Below are 25,523 nucleotides of genomic sequence, written 5' to 3'. Positions count from 1 at the left end.
ACTCTCGTTTTTTCGATAGTATCAAAATAAATATAGCCTTTCTTATAATTTAAACAAGCCTTGTTTGCTCTTTATGTAACGCTTCTTATATCAATTTGTTGCGTGACGGAAACAGGCATGCGCAGTAGATTTAGCGGCGTTCACTATTTTAGCTCTCTAGTACGTTGCGTAACGTAGTCTACGTGTGCCTTCCAAAACAACGTAACGAAAAAGGTTCTGTTCTTGTACAAAAGGGAAAAGGGGTATGATTTTAGGTTGATTATATGTTTTGTTTAGCCTCTTCTTCGTTGATCGTTTGTGTGAAATACTGATTTCGTCTCAGGTATTGTCGATTTGAGATTGTAATGTTTGTACGAATATTTAGTTCACGCAGAGTTCCGATCTATTGTGTGAATCTCGTTTTAGTTTCATCGAACGATCCGTTTGTAATGTTAGGTCCATTAAGTGTATTTTTTGTCGTTCTTGTTACAGTTTTTACGTGCTATTTCCTTGCTATTAAAATGATAAACATCAAACGCATCGTCTATTCATCTATTGAACATCTTCAACGTAAACAACAGTTACACTTTACCACGAGTAATCTTTGCTTCTAACAAACACCTGCAAAGTACATTTCCTGGGAGTAACTCCTTTGAAAAAATGCGACCTGCTCTTGTGGGTGTTCGCATGTTCGCTGACGCAGGAACGGCATTGACAAGAGACGAAATTCAGACACGGGCGATGGATGTTTTAAAACTTTTTGACAAAGTGAATCCTGAAAAGGTTTCGAGCGAGAGTCACTTTGTCAACGATCTTGGTTTGGACAGTTTGGATGTAGTGGAGATTGTCATGGCACTGGAAGATGAATTTGGTATTGAAATTTCTGATGAAGAGGCTGAAAAGGTTTTCACTGTAGAAGATGCCGTAGAGTTGATATCCAAGGCACTAGATATACATTAACACGAGCAAGGTACTCAGCCAAGCCCAGCACTCAGATGTAAATGGATTTCACTGTCTACTGAAACTGACTGCTTTTCCTGTGAATTGTCTGTTGTTTTGTTCATTGTTGTGTTTGAAGCAACTTAAAGTAAACCACTTTTTTTAGTGATAATTTCTATATTACAGTATTCTACCAAATGGAGAGGAGATCGGATGACTATGTGCTTTGTGAAATTACATTGGAGGCTTCCCACCTCTATTGCTTCTCATTTGTTTTAATTTGAGTTGTTTGGTGTTTTATAGGCTCTCAGTTTGATTGGTAAATCAAGTTTTATGTATGCTGCTCAGTAAATAAACTTGAGTCATTTCTTGTCAAAAATAATATATTCTTATGGTTTTAGAACTTTTACAGTAGCTGCTCCCTTTTATGGAACTCCTTACCTTTAGAAGTCAAGTCTTCGCCCAGTTTGAATATTTTTAAATCTAAACTGAAAACACACCTTTTTAAATGCGCTTTTAATCTAAATTAGATAACTTAATCTTTTGTTTTTATATTTCTAAGTCATACTGTAATACAGTGGATGTAAAGCGCTTAGAACGCATGCGAATAAGCGCTATATAAGTGTTAAATGTTGTTAAATGTTATTTTGTGTTATTTTGTGTAGTAGCGAACTTGCTTAACTGATGTGCAGCGAACGTGTGGCAAACTTCGACCATAGCCGACTCTGTATGTAGCGAAACTGGCATAAATTTCTTATACTACCCTTTTCACGCTGATGAAACAGACTTCGAATAGAATGATACACTAGGTTTACTTTCCTACTCGCTCAGACAGTATCAGGTTGATGAAAAATTCGCCGAGTGGCGCAATGTTGCCTCACCGATCGAACACGTAATAATGGCGATATCTTACCGACACGACGATATGTCGCTTAGTTTAAACGAGATATTGTTAGGCGGCGGCGATATATCGCTGAGCTCAAACGATATATCGCTGAGTTCAAACGATATATCGTTCAAGAAAAACGATATATCGTTCAGGAAAAACGATATATCGCTCAGGGAAAACGATAATTCGTGAGGAGCTCAACGATATATCGGCGATATCTCACGGTTAGAACAATAGCCCGGCGGCCGATATATCATTCCAACGGAAATATCGCTTACATATCGCCGATATCTCGCGATTATTGCGATAAACAACGATAATCGTTTGCATTACTTTTGCATAGTACTGTATGTGGATTGTGGTTATATCAATTCGAATTAAAGTGAGACAATTTTGAGGTATAAAAGTGAAAGACAGTTGATAATTTTCTTACGAACTTGCCGAATGTCAGGAAGTTATTATTAGAAAACTTGCAGTTTTAAGAAAGCATGTATTGTTTTTAGTATGCTGTCGGTTATTAGGTAAAGGCGAAGTAATTCAGGCATGTATTTTACGTTGGCATTGAAAACTTATCTTAGTTGTCTAGTTTTGATTTGACCATCCTTCACGAAGAGTGTTTCGATATAACAAAGTGCGCCCAAGTGATAAAAAATAACACCAGCGAGATTGAATAGGTCTCCTGTCACTTCTCCTTATATTTCCTTGTACAGTTACAAGCAGTAAAAATCATCAATCGAAACTCCACTATTGACAATTTGATTTCTTTGCAGATGTTGACGAATGTAGTTCTTCCATTCCCGCCTGTGATCCGAATGCCAATTGTCAGAATACTGAAGGCTCATTTCGTTGTCAGTGCGTGACAGGATTCTCGGGTGATGGGAAATCTTGCACCGGTAAGGTTATTTTTGAAGGCAGACGTGGTGGTTGCATAGTAAACACGGAGGTTTGGGCCCAGGTCGTTTAGGCGTGTTATGTTCTTGAAGAAGGTTCTTTATTTTCTGTTACCTTTCTGCAAGAAAGGGGCAGTAAATAGGTAGTAGTGCAGTTTTAGAAAATCGAATTAACAAAAGATTTGAGGATGTGTAGGAGGGGGAGTGGAGGAAGGGAATATAAATTGTGTTATTCCAGGTGTTGAAAAATAACACCACCGATATTGAACAGATCTCTTGTCACTTCTCCCAATGTTTCCTTTTAGAGTTACAAGCAGTTAAAATCATCAATCGGAGCTTAACTACTCACTATTTAATTTCCTTGCAGATGTTGACGAATGCAGCTCTTCCATCCCCGTCTGTGATCCAAAGGCCAATTGTCAGAATACGGAGGGCTCATTTCATTGTCAGTGTGTGATTGGATTCTCTGGTAATGGGAAATCTTGCACCGGTAAGGTTATTTTTTAAGGCAGACTTGGTGGTTGTATGGTAAACGCAGAGGTTTGGGCCGTAGTTGTGTTATGTTTTTGAAGAAGGTTCTTTACTTTCCGTTACCTTTCTGCAAGAAAGGGGCAATAAATAGGTAGTAGTAAATTTTCAGAAAATCGAATTAACAAAAGATTTGAGAATGTGTGGGAGGGAGAGTGGAGAGGGAGAATTTTATATTGTGTTATTCCTGGTGTTGAAAAATAGTAGTTATAAGTTACAAGCAGTAAAAATTATCGATCGCAGCTCCACTACTGACTATTTGGTTTGTTTGTAGATGTTGACGAATGCAGTTATTCTATTTCCGTCTGTGACTCAAATACCAATTGTCAGAACATCGAAGGCTCTTTCCTTTGTCAGTGTGTAATTGGATTCTTCGGTGACGGGAAATCTTGCACTGGTATGAAGAGTTTTGAGCCTTAGTCTTACCGGTGTTATGTTTTTGGGCGAGACTTTACTCTTCGGTACCTTTCTCTAGACAAAGGGTCTACCAGAACTATCGGGAAATAGAATTAGCAAAAGATTTTGTGTGTTTAACTACTTGAACGGTGGCAGACTTCGGGGTGCTGCTGTGAAAAATTAAGTCGGCCTTCAGTTGACGGTGGTCATTTCTATTCTATTAAAGTTTTTGAGAGGTGAAAGCGAAAGGTAGTTGATGATTTTCTTGAGAACTTGCCGAATGACATGTTTCCCGTATGGAGAATTAAGTAATTATCAAAAAGCTTGCAGTTTTTCGAAAGCGTATATAGATTTTAGTTTTCTATCGATTATCAGGTATATCCTAAGAAATTCAGAAATGCATGTTAAGTTGGCATTGAAAACTTTTAGAAGGGAAAGAAAAAAAGTAAAATACGTGTCATATACAGGACCCCGTTGGGCGCCTTCACTTGCAGGTAAATACGAAGATAATTTATTGTCGGGGCTCCCTTTCTCTTATAAAGCTTAAGTATTTAATTTAAATTATTCAAGTATATTTGAGGCCAGTGTGATCTCTGAGACCTCCAACACTCAGTCAAATGTATGTTGATTACACAGCTAGTAAGGAGGGCGCTCCTATCCGTTTAATGGGCGGTGGAGCAAGCTACGGACGCGTTGAAATTTATCACAACGGGAAGTGGGGCACAGTGTGTGATGATCTATGGGACACCAATGACGCCAATGTGGTATGTCGTCAGCTTGGCTTTCCTGGTGGAAAACAGGCTCCTCATAGAGCTAAATACGGTGAGGGGTCTGGTTCAATCTGGATGGATGATGTCGACTGCCAAGGCGGAGAGGCAATGTTGTCTCATTGTATGTTTCCAGGCTGGCAAATAGAAAACTGTATCCATAGTGAGGATGCTAGTGTGGTTTGTAACAATTAGGTTGGTCGCTAACAAAAAATTGATTCGCAAGAACCAAAGTTTTCGTTATTTTGTGGTATTGTAATGTACAACCTTACTGCGGCCTGCGCACATTGAAAAAAAGTGCATTTTGTTTCTGGGTTGAGCTTTCCAGTGCCTGAGACCACATTACAGTGGGGAATCAGAAATAATCGTTAAGAGGCCGAAGTAATTGGAAAGCACATGAAAACATAATCATAGAGATTCTGTATGTAAAAACTGCTTCTATACATATCTCATCAGCTTCTTCATTTTTTTTTTGTAATGTAAATGTAAGGATGAGAAAGTTATGAATATTTGATTTGTCATCACCCCACTCTTTTCTAAAGGTGGTGTTACTCGGGAAAATTGCGAAAACAATTTCTCGCGCAACACTGTTGTATGAAAAATCGAAGTCCATGCAACACGATACTGATAACAGCCGTAACGCAACTTTTGATTTGATTAGGCAACACTTTGTTAGCTTTTGATCTTGGTTCAAATATGTGCAACACGAGATGACGAAATTTGCAAGATCAACCGGCGTGATATGGCTGCTAAGAATTCCTTTCATTGAGTCTAAGAAATACTGTAGAGAATCGTACTGAAATCATGTTAGATGTTAAGAACATTTACAAAAGACTGATTCTAATATGCCGGTGTAGGTCAGCATTTTATGTCAAGGTAGATATTGTTTAAATGCTCTGTATTTAGTAAACAGCTGTCGAAGTTTTTTTTGAGTAAAACGTTAGAGCGACTGGATGTTTTTAACTTAAGAAGAAACACCAGGCAACAAGGGAATTGAAGTAATAATTTTAGCTTTAAAATTTTTTATATTCATTGTGTTGCCAGTCCAGTAGAACAGCGTATAGGTAACGCTATTATTCAGTGTACGCAATGATCGGTAAGTGTCCAAGGAGACTCTGTGCGGGAAACAGAGAGATAATACATGTAGCTAGACGAATTTAATCAGCAGCATGAAGGGGTTGCCATAGACCTCCTAATGGTTAGCATGATTATCAGGATTTTGTTTTCATGAAAATTAGCGTTGTTAATCCTATCTCTGAGTGAAGATTCATAAATTTGTATACATGTAACTGGGACCAGAAAGAGTAATTCACATTAATGTAAGTGAATGAAAGTTAGTTTTGCCATGTAAGGAAGTCAAATGTATTTCGTAGCAATAAAACTAAGGCCTCGTCTTGCCGTTAGGGTACTTTTTTCAGATCGCGTATTTAATCACGACCAATTTGTGTACCTTTAATAATAATAGAATATACTTGCTGTACGTGTTAGTGTTACTATGAAAACAATTAAATGTGACTTTGAACCATCTTTTGCGTAATTCCATATTGGCAGACACCTTGATGCAGTGATGCACGAGAAGCCTAAAATGGAAAAGATTAGCTGAAAATCAGCTACTGATGCAGTATTCTGTTTATCAGATGGGGAAAATATTGCATAAAATTAATGACAAGTTACCCTGATGGAGCTTTTTATGTTTTCTCAACTTGTGCAACTGTTCATCAGACTTTTTAATTACCGCCCTTTGAATCTAAGACGATACTTATATAAAACATTATACTATCGAAGCATTTGAAAATATATAATGCAGGGTATTAAATGCGCAGGCTTTTAAATGACAAATTTTTTGATTATTCGCCTAGCGACGGGAAATCTTGTACCGTTAAAGATATTCTTGAGAAATAGCGGGATAACTTAAACAAACGCAGAGGTTTTGGTCTTAGTCTTATCAGGTGTTAGATTTTGGGGCTATACACCTTACTCTTACTTTTGAAATATGGGGACACAAATAGCTACCAGCACACTGTTAGGGAAATAGAATAAACAAGAGATTTAAGGAGGGTGGAAATGAAACAAAATAACAGTTAGCAAAAGTGAGATTTTTCTCCCTCTGTTATAAACGGTAGTAAATTCGTATATTTCTGTTTATTATAATCATTTAACATGTTAAAATGAACGATCTACTTTATTAGTTTGGGTACAAAGCGACTCTACTAACTTAGTGCGAATCGACCAAGCCGGGTACAAAGCGACTGGGTGCGAAACGCCCCTGGTACAAAAAGACCGGCAACGGGTTGAAATATAACACCAACTAGCATAACCAGGTCATCTGTCACTTATCCCTCTTAGCCTTAACTTCAAAGTGAAATTTGTTTGCGTAGTTTTTGCTATCTTTCCTTTTAGAGTTATTTGCAGTGAAAGGTATCAATCGTTGTTCCACTGTTGACTATTTGCTTTGGGCCTCAGTCGTAATAATGTGTTATGTTTTTCAGGCTGGAAATTTACTCTCGCTTCCTTTCTCTGTCAGGAAATAGAATTTTAAACAAGATATTTAACATGTTTAATTTCTCGAACGGAGGCAAACTTCAGGGACCTCAGGGTGTTGCCAGTGAAAAAGTTAGTCAGCCTTAAGTGGACTGTGGTTATACCAATTCAAATTAAAGTGAAAAAATTTTGAGGTATAAAAGTGAAAAGCAGTTGATAATTTTCTTGAGAACTTGCCGAAAGTCACTAACAGAAATTAATTTATTATCAGAAAACTTGCAATTTTAAGAAATTATGTATTGTTTTTAGTATGCTGTCGGTTATTAGGTATAGCCGAAGTATTTCAGACATGCATTTTACTTTGGCATTGAAAACTTATCTTAGTTGTCAAGTTTTGAATTGCGTTGTTACAACGAATTTGAACATCTTTCCCCGAAACGTGGTCCGATGTAACAAAGGACACCCAAGTGTTAAAAAATAACACCACCAATCGGAGCTCCACTACTGACTATTTGATTTCTTTGCAGATGTTGACGAATGCAGCTTTTCCATCCCCGTCTGTGATCCAAATGTCAATTGTCAGAATACTGAAGGCTCATTTCGTTGTCAGTGTGTGACTGGATTTTCCGGTGACGGCAATTTTCGCACTGATAAGGTTTTTTTTTTTAACGTAGACTTGGTAGTTACATGGGAAATCCAGAGGTTTGGGCCCTAGTCATGTAAGTGTGTTATGTTTTTGAAATAGACTCTTACTTTTCGTTACCTTTCTGATAGAAACAGGCAAAAGAAGTGGTAGAACATTTTCAGAAAATCAATCTTATTCCTCTTAACTTCAGCTTCAAAGAGTAATTTACTTGCGTTGTTGTTGCTGTCTTTTTTTATCTGAGAATTATAGGCGGTGAAAAGTATCAATCAGTGATCCACTGTTGACTATTTGGTTTGGTCCTTAGTCTTCTTAGTGTTTTAAGCTTGTGGGCTCGATATTTACTCTTTGGTACCTTTCTCTGCCGAGAAAAATAAATTCAAACAAGATATTTAACGTTATAGTTTCTCGAACGGAGGCAGACTTCACGGATCTCCAGGGTGTTGCTAGTGAAAAAGTTGATTGGCCTTAAGTGAACTGTGGTTATAGTGAAAGTAGTTGATGATTTTTTAAGGAACTTACCGAATGTCATGAACAGAGAATAAGTTATTATCAGAACCCTTGCAGTTTTAGGAAAATATGTATTGTGTTTTAGTATGCTGTCGATTATTAGGTATAGCCGAAGTAATGTCATTTAGGCATGTAATTTTCGTCGGCATTGAAAACTTAAAAAAAGTAAAAATGTTTGGTTCCGAAAGCTCTATTTGACACTACCTGTTTACTAAGTGTTCATAGAGCACATAGTATTGCAACGAGTAGAATGTTTCTTCTTTGGATCTAAGCCACGAAAGAGAAAAAAAAAAAAGAAAAAAGGGTGATCTCGTGTCGTAGTTTGCAGGTTTGTAATTTTTAGGTCTTTCGATAGGGGCTTATTTATATATCAATTCTTTGCAGATGTTGACGAATGCAGTTTTCCTGTCTGTGATCCGAATGCAGATTGTCAGAATACCGAAGGCTCATTTCGTTGTCAGCGTGTGACTGGATAATCTGGTGACGGCAAATCTTGCACCGGTAAGGTTATTTTAGGCACACTTGGTGGCCAGGTAGATGATGCAATCGTTTGGACCTTAGCTCAGTCTATGTATAGTGTTATGGTGGCACTCTCTAGCTAAGGTGAAGAAATAAGTAATAAGAAGTAGGAAGCTTTTAAGGGAATTAGATGAATTGCTGCGAGGTTATTTTTGATAGACTGACAACCCATCTAAGAGGGCTTATAATACTATTATGGCACACCTTTTTGCTGTTGCTTTGACTTTTTTAGTATCCACTTGATGGGTTCTTCTTCCTTTGTATTCCTACTCTTCCTCCTCCTCTCTTTTAAATCACCTAAATCCACCAATCACAGAATTTATCACAGTAATCATAGCAACAACCACTTATTGAAAGAAAAACTGGGAAATTTCCAAATGAAGGAATTTCTAACATTGTTTCCACTACAGATATTTGTTCTAGATGCATTGTTTTTTCGGAAATTGTTATGGTTATGATTAATTGGAAACAGGACTTCGTGTCGTCTATTCTGTCTGTAATAATACTCGTGATTGACAAATCGGACTCCCGCTTCGCGGTCGTCCGGTTTTGTCTATTGCCCGTATGATTACAAACCGAATTGTACTCCACACGGTCATATTACTTAATATTTTCAAAATTTAATCGATTTTGAAAATATAGCTTTAAATCTGACGGGTTCCCATACTGCTTTAACAGATGTGGATAAGTGTCAGACGGGATCTATCTCCTGCAATTCGAACGCTCAGTGTGTCAATAGAATTGGTTCATATGAATGTAGATATTCGCCCGGATATTTCAGTAATGGTCACCAGTCCTGCACAGGTAAATTACTGAAGTCCTTTATAGCAAACAGGAACAGCAAAAGGTCCCAATTCTAATTTTTTTTGCAAGCAGAATTAAATATGAAGGTCTCAAAGTTTCTTGTCTCAGAGGTATCCTATGGCCAATTAATTATATCTCTCACTCAGGAATCATTTTATTTACGTTCATTATACAGTCACTATCCGTTTAATGGGCGGTAGAGCAAACTAAGGACGCGCAGAAGTTTATCACAACGGGGAGTGGGGTACAGTGTGTGATGATCACTGGACAATTAACGAAGCCAGTGTGGTGTGCCGTTAGCGTGGCTTTTCTGGTGCATCTCGGGCTAGTTGTTGCACTGAAGACGTTCAGGGTTCTGACCCAGTCAGGATGGATGGTGTTTACTGCCAAGGGGGAGAGCCAATGTTGCCTTGTTGTTCGTTCCTTGGCTGGGGAAAACATGAATGTACATGTAGTGAGGATGCTAGTGTGGTTTGTTACTCATAGATTTGTTGCAAACAAAAAAGTGATAAGTAATTCATTTCGTAGTACTGCAATGCACCACTTTGTTGAAGCGTGCTCACATTGACAAATTGCCGCTTAACGTTTCTAGGCAGAGCCCGCAAGTGGCAAGGAAGAGTCTTTGAAATAAGTCGTTGGGCAGGAATAAAACTAATGTTGACTGTAGGCTTCGCCTTGTCGTCTAGGTTAGTGCAGGGTTACTGATCGTTTCAATTTTTTCAGTTCGTGTATTCAATCATACCTAATTTGTATAACTTTGATAACAATCAAATGGTTTCTATACGCGTTACTATGAAAACAATTGAATGAGTCTACAGAACATTGTTGCTTAATTCTATGTTTGAAATTGCATGGCAATTTTCTTGGCAATAACGCACGGAACGCCCGAAATGAAGGAGAGAGGATTAGTGTTAAGGTACAGTGCAGATCTCCTTAACATAGCTCCTTAAAACGCAGAAGGTTTGGTACCTAAGCTATCTCTGCTAACTAAGCCTGTGCAGATGTTTAATCGGAACTTTTAAAATTTCTTTCCGGTTCCAGTTCCGGTTCCACTATTTTCCTTCAACAAGCAATCTTTTTGTTTCCTATTGGCGTCTCTGACTTGTCGTTCAGTCAATGCCTCGAAACTAGCTTTCACTGGCGTGCTGCTTATTCAAAAGAGACATTCAGCAACCTTGAAATGTACTCTTCCGTGAATTATCACACGTGTATGTTTTTTTTATTCCCTCAACGCGTTCCCTCAGATTTGGAAGTAAGCTATGAAAAGTCAAAATTGAGCAGAACAGAAACCTTTTCTATCACTATTTGTTTTAAAGAGCATCTGTTATCTATAACTGTATTTCCCAAGAGAACATGTTTTTATTTGCTATTTATTCTCATTAGAACATGAAACTTGGTCTTGATAAGTTTTTTTTTGTTTCTTGATCCCCAAAAACTGTGTTTGCGACAACTTTAATTGAGAAATCAAAGGCAATTACGCCCTAGAAATTCGCTTTTAGTCTTCTACCCGCAGAATGCAAATCCATGCAAAGAAGCGTTTTAAGACCTCTGTAAACTAGAGAAATTACGTGATGTTGAGGGGTCAAATATTTACACTAAATCTGTGATCCTCAAACGGATCACGTACTCGTACATGTAACGTTCGAAAAATGTCACGCATGTATTTACTATTCGTAAATGAGAAAGCAAAGAATTATCTCTTAGACGTGTGCTGGACAGGGGAGGAAACAAATAAGGCAACTGCCTCTAATGTGACTTCCCAAATATCGAGTTTAAGAGACGCATCGGCCAGAAATGTTGTCTAAGACTGACCGGTTGATAGAGCAGCAAATCGCTCGATACTTCAGCCGGTTATCTGCCGTAACAAAATTTTTTTATTGACGGGGTCAATATGAATGAGGACAAAGAGGGCGATGTGGATGATCTAGCTTCAGAGGTCGAAACTGACTGAACAAGGCAGAAGATAAGGAGGCACCTTGCAAAATTTAGACGAAGACTGCAGAAGAGGGTACAGGTACTGCTACTGCTGGCTCATAATAATAAATAAATTTCATAAGTCATGCAATTAAACGCCGGTAACACTTGATCTAGAGAGATGTAGATTTATATGTAGTAATAGAATGCTTGAGAAAAAATGAAGATATTTTAAGATCGAAGCAAGCAAATAATCATAGAGATCTGCAGATTATTCTGAAATTGTTATCTAGCAGACAGCGTGAACAACGCGCTTAAATAATTCCCACGGAGTCTTTGGGTCACTCAACAGATGTTAGCTTAGCGGAGTTCTGGATGGAAATGTTTTATGGCGGTAAGTGACAACGACAACTCTGTTTTAATTTTATTTTCGGGATAGAAGCACAGTTTTAGTTTGATAGAACTATTGATATTTGCTCTCAAGCGAGAGCGCTGAATTTCTCGTCTGTAAAAGCCGAAGTTGTAGCGTAGTGGAACATGTAATAATGTCAACTAACATGCAGCGTGTGACTTTAAAATCTCCTAAAATGAGCAATGATGACGATAAACAATCAAATTATAGACTGATAAATGTTTTGTGTCGTACCAAAGCCATATTTGTTGATTTTAGCAAATCTCCAAATTAATAAGCGACAGAAGAAAGAAACGCTACGATTTTCCCATCGATTTTTCGCCTACATGCATCTCTCTAAACGTGAAATTTTCCATTCTTACAAAAAATATCGAAAGTTTTTCATATTTTTTACCTTTCTTCATTAGTCATCTTGTATAAAGAGCAAAAAATGTAGGTTTATTTGGTTAAGCGACCGCCTAGAGCAATAATTGTTTTATTGAAATCGGTGAGATGGCATGTAGCACGACTGTCTGGTGCTCTCGTGGACAGGCTCTTAACACAAAAAAGGTACTACATTAATTCAAATAAGAACAGCGATGTGACTGCGGAAAGAAACAGATCCCCTGCCATGCTATAATGCACTAAGAATATATAAAAATATAGAAATATTTATAAGAATTATATGTAAATGTTAGAAACATATATTTATTGTGTAGCTAATACAGTGTAGTTGATCTTAAAATGAAAGTAATTGGTAGTAAGTCCCCAAACAGGTCTAGTGCAGGCAACAACGAGTTGATATGTGCAGCCAGACGAATTTGACAATCAAGAGGGAGTTGTTGCCAGACCTCTTTCAGAATAGTGTGCATGTTTTCTTGACTTCAGTTGTGACTGAAATTTTATAGTTTTTACATATATTTTTGGAACCAGAAAAGCTAATTTACATAAATATAAGTATTTCATTTGGTTTCGCATCTAAGGAAGAGTCTTTGAAATAAGTCGTTGGGCAGGAATAAAGTAATGTTAACTGTAGGCTTCGCCTTGTCGTCTAGGTTAGAGCACAGTTGCTGGTCGTTTCAATTTTTTTCAGTTCGTGTATTCAATCATACCTAATTTGTATAACTTTGATAATAATCAAATTGTTTCTGTACGCGTTACTATGACATTTACTATGCCTGACATTTTTTTTAGGTGTCAGGGGTAAAATCATTGCTTCCACTGCTTACTTATCATCATTCTGTCAAAGGAATTGACACTATATTGCAGATTTTGTAGTGTGCACCCTTTCATATATCAATCTGTTCATTGTTCGTGTAGGTCTGTGTGAATTTATCCATAACCAACCTGTATATCGCGATAAATTTAAGAAAGGTTGCTGTAAGTGTTGTTTCGGACTCAAAGTTATTATGCATGTAACGCTCCAGAGTTATAATAATCCGCCAATGAATTAGGAGAGACACTGGTTAATGACTTAACATAGCATAATGGTGTTTTCCCGCTACCACCCCCCTCGAATAAAAAGAGCCAATAATATAGAAACAGGTTAAATGTTCTGTTTTACTAACGAGAGCTCTTCCCCAAACACAGACACACACGTTTCCTATTCAATGCTTAAAAATTGGACTTAGGGAAGATATTTTGATCTTCGAGCACCCCACCCACCTCTCCCTTAGCCCCATCCCCACCCACTCAGGCATGGGGCTGAATTTCTATCCCCTTGGAGACAGGAGTTAGATATCAACATACAGTTTGTTATTCCGTTTTGATTGTGTAACGCCACTGAAATGACCTTTACAGCCAGAATCCGGTGGAGCAGTTATCTCTAGATTACAAAATTTAGTAATAGATCGCTTTCTTTTAACAAAAGTAGATTTCTAAAGGAGATTCTTCCAAACTAAATCAAAGTGTACCTTACTACTGCTTTTATTTATCGATTTCAATTTTTTCCTACTGATCAGATTAAGTTAAATCTGTCGTCTTGATTTCTAACCTCGTTTAAGCTCAAGTAATCCCTGGCTGCCTTTTTCTCAATGGAAGTTGAATTTCGTGCAATGTCAGCTTCGATGTCTTACTTAGTGGATCTTTACTTAATGAGCATAGCGAAAACCTTTCGACGTATCTTACCTTATTAGACGTTTTAATGTGTAGTATCGTTGAGTATTCTTACGAGTTGAGCCGTATTTTTACTGCTTTTTTATGCCAAGTGTTTCTGTTCATTTCTCATAAAGTGGGAAAAGCAAAGTGGATTGGGAAGCTTAGCCCGCGCAGCCGACTGGTTTAACAGGTTTTTTACAACACGCAAAATGAACTAAAAATTTTTATTTCAGTTGGAAGATCAAAACATAAATGGAACCCAGAGTGTTGCCTGATGACATTCCTGTGATTCCTTCATTCATTTCCATACTTTTAAAATCAAAACTGATATTTTCCGAAATCTTGCTTTCACTTTAGCCCTAATTTCCTTCCTGTGCAAAAGGCTGCACACCGCTGAAAGTGCTTAAGACGAAATCTTGTTAAATCTTAGGTTTAATGCTGCTTAAGATGGAATTCACTTAGCTAGATCAATGTTTTATTCGTTATCAAAGAGCTTAATTAAATAAAAGATTTGAATCAAGAATTTGACCTTACTTAAGTAATATTACACTGGCTTTATATGGATCGATTCATTACCAATCATCACGTCAGGGACATTATCGATATCACTTGTTTTATACAGGATTACTTCATACGTGTTTTACCGCACATTTACCGATTTTTGTCTCATAAGGATACTGAAGTCATTAACTCATTTTGACCGAGTTCCTTTTACGATGTACCTCTTTGGTAGAGGATTCGAAGTACTAATCGCAAGGTCGTAACTTGAACCTTGTTTCAAACAGATGGAATTACTTAGTCTGAGTATTCCTTAGTAACGGAAGTGAAAGATCCTTTTTTGCTTTATAATCATATCTCCACAAAAAGCTAATTTTCTTTTGTCATTTCTCAATGCAATTGAAATGGGTATAATTAACATTTGAGATTAGAAGATATACATTTTTGGGGAGAGAGAAACGTGAATGGAAGGAATGTTGTCAAGAATGCGATAAAATAAACGATTGTTTTAGAGGGGCTAAAACAACAACAAGAGGTGGCTAACCACCGTTGCATAACGCGTTTTGAACACTGGAGGTGGGGTCAACAAGTTTGACCTCTTTTTAGCTGAACACAACGAGCAAAGAAAATTCTCACAAAGACATTCTTGACGTTAAAAGTTTCGCCTTCTTTCGTGTAGGTAATGAGCTAAAATTATTTTAACAAACTCTATCACGTATATTATTTCGTTTCTTGTAGATTATTTTTAAAGTTTGATTCATAATAGAAGAACATGAAGTTGTTTTTGCATGTCTGAATTTCTGATTTTGGAAAATTGCCTGAATTAAGAGGAGCTAAGAATATCACAATCAGAAATATGTGATTCCCGTGAAAGGAGAATCCACGTTTTGATAAGTGGTGTTTCTTCTCCTCAAGATAAGGCAATGTTTTAAAAAAATGGACATAGAATATTTCTTCCTTCGCCCCTAGCAAAGTAAAAGAAATGCTGTAATAGCTGCCAAAATTCCCGACGGGCAATACAAATGCTGCACAGCTTTTGCGTGTTCTCGAGAAATTAACTGTTTGGCAAAAATTCTTGCTCTATTTGCCAATGGCATTGGGAATAAGTAGATTTTACCATGTCGCAATTGCTATCGTTCAAGTGACCTCGTCAAAGGAATCTTATGCAATAATGTGCTGAAACACGCGATTCAGATACTTTACGTAAATGATGATTACGCAGTCGTGTTACATCTACCGTAAATTCATTTGCCTCTTGGAGACGTCTCCACTCCAACAGGGGCGTACACGTCGATGACACAGTGAAGAGATGATGCTGTCTGCAAGGCAGGGAGCATTGTTGTTGGTTTGTTTCTTCATCTTTGGTGGCGTCCAAGGAAAAGGTTGGTTTCTCTGAATCTTTCAAGTTTTACCCCTCACTTTTTTCAAGTCAGGCTATTATATACCTTTCATTAGCGTTATTTAGTAAAGCATTAATCGAAATTCAGAGCTTCGTGAATTCTTTTATAATGACACACCCAAGCGCAACGTGATACATAAAATCTTGTTAAAGGGAATACCGTACACCACCAAATAAAGTTTCGCATCTAGATGAGCTTGAAAAATGCAATCGCAATATTTTGATTATTTAGCCTACAACGAAGAAACTTCTGTAATTAGGTTGGCATAGAAAGAAATGGTTGAGGGGTCTGGGAAACAATATTGAAGGAAAAATAGGTGAACGATCGTTCAAAATTTCTGAGACTTGCCAAGGAAGACAACAACAAAAATGTATAAAAAATTCAATTTTGTTGAATATTTATAGTGAATAGGTGCAAGTGCCTCTAACCCCTTTTACAGTGATGAAATCATAATCTAATTACAGCGTAGCGGATACTAAAAACTCTAAGAAAATATCCTGAAATATTCTCAGTAGACCTTTTTTACACATCTAGAATATTTGCTATTTTTGGTAAAAAAAAAACAAGCCACCCTTTGAACAATAATTAGCAAGCTCGGCCCCCTAAGCGTGATGAAGTGTATGGCATTTCTCATCCTTCTTGTAATTTTGTTGTTCATTTTGGCTTTTTGACATATGTGATTAATTCGGTCCTTGTTCAACCGAAAAAAAATTCTAAAGGCATTCTTAATTCGCAGATATGTAGTACTATTTTAGATAACCTAAGACCATAATTTCTACTTAGGAGTGCAGAGAGGAAAGATTCACTTTAGTCAAGCCGACGACGATTACCTTTGCCAATATGCCACATTTACCAAAAGTTTCACCAAGGGTATACCCGTACGGGTATTTGCTTCAGTCAACCGTGGAAATGGATCGTCTAGTGTATACGATTCCATTTTTGTATGGGTGGAGGATATAAGATTCGATCGTTTCAAGGCCTGTGTTGTTGAAGGAGGTCGAGGAAATGGAGATAATTTCACTATCGACTGGTTTGCATTTCAAGGTCCACAGACAGGAGTTCAACAAGGTGAAACAATGTTTAGTAGATTTACTACAGGATCGCAATGCAACCGGGTGACTTTTCCAAAGGTAAGATATTTTTTACCTAATTTTTCGAAGACATTAGGGGTAATTGGTGTAGAGAGTTGACTTAGACATATGAAGTAAGAAACAAATAATATGTAACGTTTCTCCAACTCTTTATTCCCTATAATTCAGGGCTTTAAAACAATTCCAAAAGTTCACGTCACTGTTGAGCACAGAATCAAGGACCAGAAGCATGACGCCATGCTAGTTTGGATCGAGAATATTTCCCCAAGTGAATTTGAGGTCTGCCTTCGTGAATCCAGGGTATTTGATGGATCTCATGAAAAACTTAGGGTGGTAAGTGATTGCTTGTACAACCGTTATCTTTTTCTGTGTTGTTTTTTCATTTTTTTCCGGAGATGTACAAAATTTGTGCATACAAATAGGTATAAATTGGTTTGTGCCTCCTTGCTCATCCATATGCAGTTCCTCCTCCGTTGTTTTCTCTATTTCAAATTATTTATTGTTATCATCGTTATGATCAGTATAATTGCATATATTTTCTCAAGCATTAATATTATGATTATCATCTTTTCAGTCTGTCGCTCATTTAATTTTGTTGATGTTTTGGTGCTCGTACTCAAATCAATTTAATATGGATGTGCCCAAAATTTAGTGTTTAGCTCGCCAAAACTTAATGAAAATTGTTCCTTTTTTCTTGTTCAAGGACTGGATGGCTTTCGAGAATTATCCTTCTTCCTGGAGGTGTAAAGAGTCGAAAAGCATCATATTTTCATCAAAGGAGTTACCTGCAGCACAAAAAAAGTATGCTCTCTGTAGGGTAAGTCTACTTTCTTCAAAATTATTAGTTAATATTGTAGTGACATAGGCGCAGTAGGTTCTTGTCTAAGAAACTCCTGCCTTATTGCGAGAGCCAGGAATGACGGAGGCCATGATCTTTTTTCTGTTCACTTGATCTAAATTAGCTTAACACAACACTCTGCCTTTTTTCACAGGATTCAAACTTAAATCAGTTACTCTAATTCTATATATTCTTTTATTTATTGACAGACTATCAAATTTGACGAGCCATTTTTTACGCCGCCTGTGGTTCTCACGACTGTTTTCAATGCTGCCAAAGGAAATAAGTCGCACGATGGCTGTAGCCCAAAGTATAAGGAACCTTTAATCACCTGGATGGAGGTGACTTTAACTTGATATGTAATATCCTTTGCACATCACTCATAAATTCGCCTACCATAATGGTTGAAAAGATGCGTAATGCAAATGTTCGATTGGAGTTAGTGACTTCTGTTTCTTGGCTCATGTCGCCTACTTCTTAATCACATCATTCTCCTTATTTTTCTGCTTTCCTGGTTTGTTTAAGGTAATTTTCTTCTCTCGATTTTGTGTGAGTTTCTTTTCTTCCCATTCTTCCCTTGCTCATTTTCTTTTTTGCCAAATCTTTTCTTTATTTCCTTTCCCTTTTGTGTGCTTTCCTCCCTTTTTGTTGCATTTGTTTTTGCTGTTTTCCTTTCGTTGTCTTTTGGTTTCTGGAACTCTTGTACTATCATGTTGTAGGAAGTGACCGCGAAACATTTTCAAATTTGTATGAAAGACTGGGCAGGATACGATAGTCAAAGGAGTGATGTGTCCATAGACTATTTGGTTATTGGGGGTAAGTGTGAAAATTATTTCATGTTTTCTTTGACGTCCACTCCTTATTATTAAATGCAATTTAGCAATCATTTATAATATTTCTTTCGTTTTCAGACCTTGATCCGTGCAGAAATGTTAACTGTACCTACGAAAGCTTTTGCTTTGCTTATACCCCCTGGAGATTTGATTGTATCTGTAAGGATAACTGCCCATCATACGAGGAACAAGTCTGTGCTTCCAACGGTCGCACGTTCAAAAACATGTGTTTCCTCAAAAAAGAGATTTGTAAAACACGTGGAAACTACACCAACTACCATCCAGGAAGCTGCAGAGGTAAGCAAAATACGCAATGAGTGGTTTGCAGAGTTCAACTGACTTACTTTTTAGCCATCATCTTGCCCTTATCTCTGCTTAAATTGCTAAAGTTATGTAGTAACCTTGTTCTAACCACTAATTGGCAAAAAAATATATTTCCAAGCAATCATGGAGAACATATTGGATATTTCGGTTGGTTACCTGTTTGAGACCCTCGAGTTTTCCCCTTCCCACAAATTAACTTTCAAATAAAGACGCCACTTTTACCTGGACTTAATCAAAGATGGTTTTCATCATGATTGTAGGTTTTCCGATGCAGAAAGGCAGACACGAGTTCCAGAACACACCCTCGTGGGCAGAGGATCAGTGTGAAGTGATTGATTTTAAACCCTTCATTTTCTATCCTCATATGAAAATTTACGTACAACTGACTGTCAATCACTTCAACTATTCTGATGATACTTTGGTACACGAGGCCACCACACCTTGGGTCGAGAGCATCAACACTACTCAGTTCACAGCCTGCGTTACGCGAGCTGGAAGGAATGACTACCCTGCAGACAGCTTTGCTTTAATTGACTGGATGGCCTATCAGGGAGCCCCACCTGGAGGAGTAGCAGGCGAGGAGATGTTCTTAACTTGGTGGACTGGAACCACTTGCCGGACCGTTTCTTTTCCAAAAGTACGTTCTCTGCTGTATTCACATTTGAAATCAAGCTAATAGTTCGTGGGTTAACCCTTTTCATTTCTCAACACTTTTTTTCCTTCCTTTCCTCTTCTTTAATCAGTTTAAGGGTCATCGCGGTGGCTATTACCAGATAGCTAAAATGTTTCTTTTTCTTGTTTTTATATTGCCCCGTCCCCAAAACCTTTAGATATCTTTATGCTAAAAACTGCTAAGACTGGAGCTAAATCAATAACTTTTTTGGTTCGTTTCTTCTCCTTTAAATCAACCTGACCTAAGCCGTAGGATTTTCTTTTTTTTCCTTAGGGGAAGTATTCTGAGCCACCACAAATCTTCACCACAGCTGTCCATTACAGATCAAGCCTCAGGCACGATGCTAGCACCGTGTGGCTTGAGGATGTCTCCACGAGTTCTTTTCAGATTTGTCTCAGGGAGCTTCAAAACTTCGCTGGAGTTCATGATGATATATCAGTGGTAGGAATTGTCAAATTCAAATTTAAAGTTGGCTAAAACATATGGAAAACCGAGAGCACTCGATTCGTGCCAATCTTGGTCTAGTTCGATGCCATCTTTATTTTTGGATGTGTCGCTTATTCGCTGTCGTTTCATGAAATTTCTCACCCTCCACAGAAATCCGGTACGCTCATTACCAGCTCTATTTTCATCTCTAAGAATCTTAAATTTACAACATTGACTCATAAAATACACGACTTTACATAGTATCAGTAAAAAAGAAAAAAATGAATGCGTAATGAATGTGAATTTGATATCAGAGAGAAAATTTGATAGATACCAAGTAAAAACGATAACTGATTCTTCGTCTCTTTATCTTTTGGATCAGAACTGGCTTGCAATTGGCAAAACACCTAGACCGATGGTTAAAGAGAGCAGCGAAGTCATGTTTCCGAATGTTGGTTTGCCATCAATAAATTACAACTACGCTTTCTGTAAGGTGAGTGATGTATAGCCTAATTCAAATAAAGTTATATTTCGTTCTGGAAGCCTTTTATTGATACAGAATCAATTTTCAATTAATGTTAATCGTGTATTTATCTCAAACCTCGCTGGGGAACTTTCTTAACCAAGAATATGCCTAACTGAGACAATCTGCACTTGGGATCGCCTATCCTTAAGGCATTAAAAAAGGCTAATCGATTAATCAATTATTACTTCTATCAAAAGGATGTGAGTTACCTTCAGTCGGCTTACACCTACCCACCAACAATATTGGTAACTGCCAGACATTCTACCAGTGGAGGCAATGCTGCAGCAGAGTGTAATGGAATCGTGAGCTGGATCGAGGTATAAAGGAATTGAAAATGGAATCCTTCTTTGTTTTTGTTTTTCTCCTCGTTGACGCTGCTTCTACACTCTTGTAATAGTTTATATCTCATATTTGTTACTTTATTTCTAAATTTTGTCTTAATCATTAGTCATCTTTCATTTAATTAATAGACAGCTGAGATATTCGTAAAGAAACAATTTTTTTCGTGCTTATTGGTTTAGGCGCATAAGGATGATGTTTAAAACCTAACGGTCCTCAAAAGCTATGGACTATTACAGGAAACTTACGTACCGATGAAATTTTATGTTTCACGGATGCTAACTTGGTGTTGTGAAGTATCAAATACCCTTATAAAGCTTCTTTGTTCTTTTTCTTTGTTGCATCTATGTTCTTTTTCATTTTTTGTTTGGTTGTTCTCTGTTTATTTCCGTTACTCCTATTTGGGGTTCGAGTATGAGAATTTGTATTTAGTGTATCTTTAATAACTTTTTCCCTTCCTAGTCTATCACTACTTCTGGATTTCGAATCTGTGTCAAAGAACTGTATGTACAACGCTTTGACCCACTAAATGTGTCATACGCAGTGATGGGAGGTAAGTAAAATATGATTTTAGAGTCCAATGTTCGCTCAGTGTCTTTGTGCCTCTGATGACCTTAGATATAAAGTTGTGTTTCCTGCATGTTCAGAAAATTAAGCCAGGATAGACGGAGAGGTGAAGAGATGGCATGCATCGATGGTAGAACAACAGCAGCAAAAATAAATTATTCTGAAATGAGAAGGGATACATTTATAAAAGTTTATGCCCTATCTATGGACTATAACTTAAAATTTCATTCCCGTTTCACAGATTACTTATTGTTTACCTCACAAATTATTTTATGCAAATTTACGTTCGAAATGATTGCTTAGATAAAGGAACAAGTATAATAGGTGCTGAAAATCTGGATACAATAAACTAAAGTGTGTTATCATTTAATTTATAGAAAGCATTTGCGACGACGACTGGAATTATTTCAGAGGGTATTGCTATAGACAAGTGGCTGCATGTGATTCGTGGGGCAGCAGCCAGGGAAAATGCGCCACGCAGGGAGCTAACCTTCCAAGCGTACACAGCCAGGAAGAAAACGTTTATGTCCAGAGTCTGCATGGCGGAGAGCACTCTTGGCTAGGGCTCACTGATATCAACTCAGAAGGGAAGTTCGTGTGGAGCGATGGGAGCACATTTAAATTTAAGAACTGGGCGAAGGGCCAACCAAACAACTATGGCAATGAAGATTGTGTTCATACTCTTGGCTTCCTCAAAAATCATCATTACGAGTGGAATGACGTGAACTGTACTGATTGTCACAGATTTACCTGCAAGAAAGGTTGGTGAAGATAACAATCATTTCTATTGCTAATGGGATATCAGGCCTTTTAAACCCTCTGGAAGTATGAGCACACCTAAGATTTTCTGAAGGTACACATGTCACAGTCGGCTTAGTGTTATGGATAGGGAATGTAAAGAGCAGTTTCTGGAAATTTGTAGAATGCTTAGTCATGTTGACACGCATAATTGAACTTCTGATGACACAGCATGGAACTTTCTAGAATCTTCATCAAATTACGTAATTTTGATGAAATTCTACCAGAATAGTTGGTTTCTAAACTTCCAGGATGTTCTACAATACTTTGTAAATGTTTATTTCTCGTTAAGAAGTGCAGTGTAGGAGTAAAGTGTTCTTTCTGTTGGTTAAAGTTAGCTCATCGCTTAGTAAGCATAATTTACACATGAAGCTATCATCTCCATGCACGATGTTGGTTAATGCATCTTCACTTAAGTTGGCTAGCTTTAGTTTGGGCTGCTATATATTTTTAATTGTCTTTCGAAAATGCCATCAAAAGTTTTCTTCCCCTGCAGATTATGATGAATGTAGAGACTTCAATTATCACTGCCCGCATGATTCCCATTGCATCAACAATGAAGGCTCTTACACCTGTAAGTGCAATAAAGGATTCCGTTTGGATGCAAACAAGAACTGCGAAGGTTGGTTTAATTCTCGTTAAAAGGGTATTCTAACGTTATTCATATAGATATCTCTGAGTTTCATTCGTTTCTTTCTTCCTTTTTTCGCAATTCAATCAACAATTAACCACTTAAGAGCCTCGTAAACAAACTCAGAACGCTTCTCTTTGGTGAACACTCGTTAATCGTATGTTTCAACCCATAAACAGAATTCGATACCGCTGAGATCTGACAAATGATGGTGTTACATTAAATGCCCCATTCCTTATTTTCTGTTGAAACACACAAAACTGAGTAAATACCAGGCACCATTTATACTAGCAAGAGCAAGTTCTCGCTATTGGACTACACAGTCATTGTAGCTAATTTGCTATTATATTTCTCATCTGGAAACAGATATGAATGAGTGTCGATTGGGAACGTTCACGTGCGATGCCCAAGCTGTCTGTGAGAATATTCCTGGCACCTACAAATGTAGATGTTTTCCAGGGTTGGCTGGAACCGGAAAGACTTGTGGCGGTAAGTATAGAGCGCACCAAGGTTTATTTCCCTTCGTCCTTTAAGTGACATTTTACACTTCATGTTGGGCCATTTTCAATGTTCAGTAGTGATAAATTGTTTAACACGTTGTATCAGCTACACAGTTTTTCTTTCACTGTAATTCGTATACGGTATTCTTTAAAATTATTTTTTTGCATAATCACGACAAACAAGATTAAAAAGAAAAGTGAATTTTGATGCAGTTTAGACTGGAGTTATGGGAGAGAAGCTTATTGTTTTAAATTTCACAGCACCGAACGCCACGGTAATACCCTCCTGTGCAAATGTGACTGTTGTCCAGTCCGATTCAATGGGATATATTGAGTCAAATGAGCCTGGAGTTTCAGTAACCTATAAAAGCAAAATGGATTGCTCGTGGAACATAACCACCAATGGACATATTGAACTTGTATTTATACGTTTGGATACCGAGGATAAAGTCGACATCGTTACCGTGTATGATGGCCTGTCACGATCTGCTCCCGTAATTGGTACTCTGTTTGGAAATACTCTCCCCAAGCAATCTTTGACAAGCACATCCAACGAACTTCTCGTGAAATTTACTTCTGATGGCTCTAAGGAATTTGGAGGATTTCGCGCACGTTATCGAGGTAGGGTGGTTTTGAGTAAGAAACACACGTAAAGTATATTATGTAAAGGTAATAGGTTTTTTTTACGAAAACTGTGGTGCTGCGTTGGTGGGGTATAACAAGATAATTTGGTTTCACAAACCGAGTTAATTATTTAAATCGGCCACCGTAGAGAGTTTTTAAAGCTGAGTCAGTAAATATGATGATTTCTTTAGCGGAATTTTATTAACGTTGTTGTCAATAATTCGCATTTTCCATGCCAGAACAGTTAGACACAGAAACCGATAAAACGCACAGTTACGAAGGATTATTTTATTTTAATTTTGACGCACTCATGCTTGAATTTTCTTTACTTTGTTACCCGAGAACAAAATATCACTTGCTTTATTGTCAGCTATTACCGATGGAAGCGTGCGCATAAACAGCACTAGCCGGTCAACTGGCAGAGTGGAAGTTTTTTACGATGGCAAATGGGGGACCATCTGCGACGATGCCTGGGACTTGAATGATGCTAACGTAATATGTAAACAGCTTGGCTACAAAAGAGCCATACAAGTTTATAAAGGCGCTCAACATGGTGAAGGAAGCGGACCAATATGGCTCGACGACTTGTCTTGTTCAGGAAGTGAGTCCTATCTCCATGAATGTAGACATCGAGGATGGGGGAAGCACGACTGCACTCATAAACGGGACGCTGGTGTGAAGTGCACCCATGGTTCGTCTGTTGTTCGGTTAGCGGGAGGATCCCACCACTATGGCCGTGTTGAAATTTACGAGGGAGGCAAATGGGGCACCGTGTGTGACCACACCTGGAATTTGAATGATGCCAATGTCGTTTGCCGTGAGTTGGGCTTTAAGGGTGCAACCTCCGCACCTCGTGGTGCGGCTTACGGGCAAGGCTCGGGCCCTATTCATCGATACCATATTTCCTGCGAAGGTAAAGAGGAATCATTGCTGGACTGTCCGTATGAGAATAGGAGCTACTACTACTATTACTACTACTGGGGGTGGTATCGCCGTAGGTATCGTTGGTATCACAACTGCGGTCATCATGAGGATGCAAGTGCTGTTTGCCATAATTAGAAGACATCTCCCATAAAACACATACACTAAAACAATGATATCTCAGTTCCTTTCGATTTGTACACAGAATTCTGTGCTTAATTCTTGAAGGCAAAAGCTTTGGTTAAACCTACGATTTAAAATCCGAGTAGTAGATGGTTAGAGCATATACCATCGTTAATTATACTTGCAATCGCTGTTCTATGGGACTTTAAAGATTCAAAACAAAACAAGTGTTAGTAGAACGCTATCATTTCGAATGTCGAAATCAATTATTTTTCATTACAAACTTCCTATGGTACTATTCTTATTTTGGGTTTAAATGTGAATTATTGAGAAACGGTCACATCCATAGAAAAACGTGGAGATTCATACTTTAGTATCCTGTCATTGAATAAAACTCTACAATATATTAAAAGAGAAACGTATATATAGTGAATAAATTTGTCGGACCAGAGGAACAAAGCTGCCTGAAGTTATAAATAATAGCCTCATGCAACTCTGCGGACATGGTTTAACCACAGTGAGATTATATTGTGCAAACCACGCAGCATGCAAAACAATCATTGGAAATGACAATTTTATGAAAGGATATTCTGGAATAACATTTTTTGTGAACAAAATAAATCGGTTTGGTTGAACGCACTGATAATCATCTCAGTGCCCAAGC

General features: G+C 37.7%; 2 protein-coding genes across 2 annotated transcripts in view; both read left to right on the top strand.

Moving 5' to 3' along the window:
• LOC131787618 (fibulin-2-like) overlaps positions 1–4,583 on the top strand; it is a 29,496-nt gene extending 24,913 nt beyond the window's left edge. The window contains exons 10-12 of the mRNA XM_066167189.1: positions 3,065–3,187; positions 3,500–3,622; positions 4,258–4,583. Of these exons, the coding sequence (XP_066023286.1) occupies positions 3,065–3,187; positions 3,500–3,622; positions 4,258–4,583 (572 nt within the window). The remainder of the gene's footprint in view (positions 1–3,064; positions 3,188–3,499; positions 3,623–4,257) is intronic.
• Positions 4,584–15,467: 10,884 nt separating this feature from the next.
• LOC131787614 (uncharacterized) lies at positions 15,468–25,283 on the top strand. The gene is made up of 17 exons (XM_059104692.2): positions 15,468–15,627; positions 16,429–16,775; positions 16,905–17,069; positions 17,440–17,553; positions 17,784–17,915; positions 18,294–18,390; positions 18,486–18,704; positions 18,992–19,368; positions 19,678–19,845; positions 20,213–20,323; positions 20,554–20,673; positions 21,158–21,248; positions 21,640–22,023; positions 22,557–22,682; positions 23,058–23,180; positions 23,453–23,812; positions 24,186–25,283. Exons 1-17 carry the CDS (start codon positions 15,555–15,557, stop codon positions 24,872–24,874), a joined length of 3,696 nt encoding a protein of 1,231 aa, XP_058960675.2. The 5' UTR covers positions 15,468–15,554; the 3' UTR covers positions 24,875–25,283.
• The last annotated feature ends 240 nt before the right edge of the window (positions 25,284–25,523 follow it).

This window comes from Pocillopora verrucosa, chromosome 5 (genome assembly GCF_036669915.1).
Source record: "Pocillopora verrucosa isolate sample1 chromosome 5, ASM3666991v2, whole genome shotgun sequence".
NCBI lineage: Eukaryota > Metazoa > Cnidaria > Anthozoa > Scleractinia > Pocilloporidae > Pocillopora > Pocillopora verrucosa.
Note: the sequence above shows the minus strand (reverse complement) of the source record. Positions and strands in the feature narration are given on the sequence as shown.

Coding starts and splice junctions, on each gene's coding strand:
- LOC131787614 (XM_059104692.2), top strand. CDS start 15,555: ATGATGCTGTCTGCAAGGCAGGGAGCATTGTTGTTGGTTTGTTTCTTC. Junction 19,846..20,212: donor TTCATGATGATATATCAGTG/GTAGGAATTGTC, acceptor CTTTTGGATCAG/AACTGGCTTGCAATTGGCAA. Junction 20,324..20,553: donor ACAACTACGCTTTCTGTAAG/GTGAGTGATGTA, acceptor TTCTATCAAAAG/GATGTGAGTTACCTTCAGTC.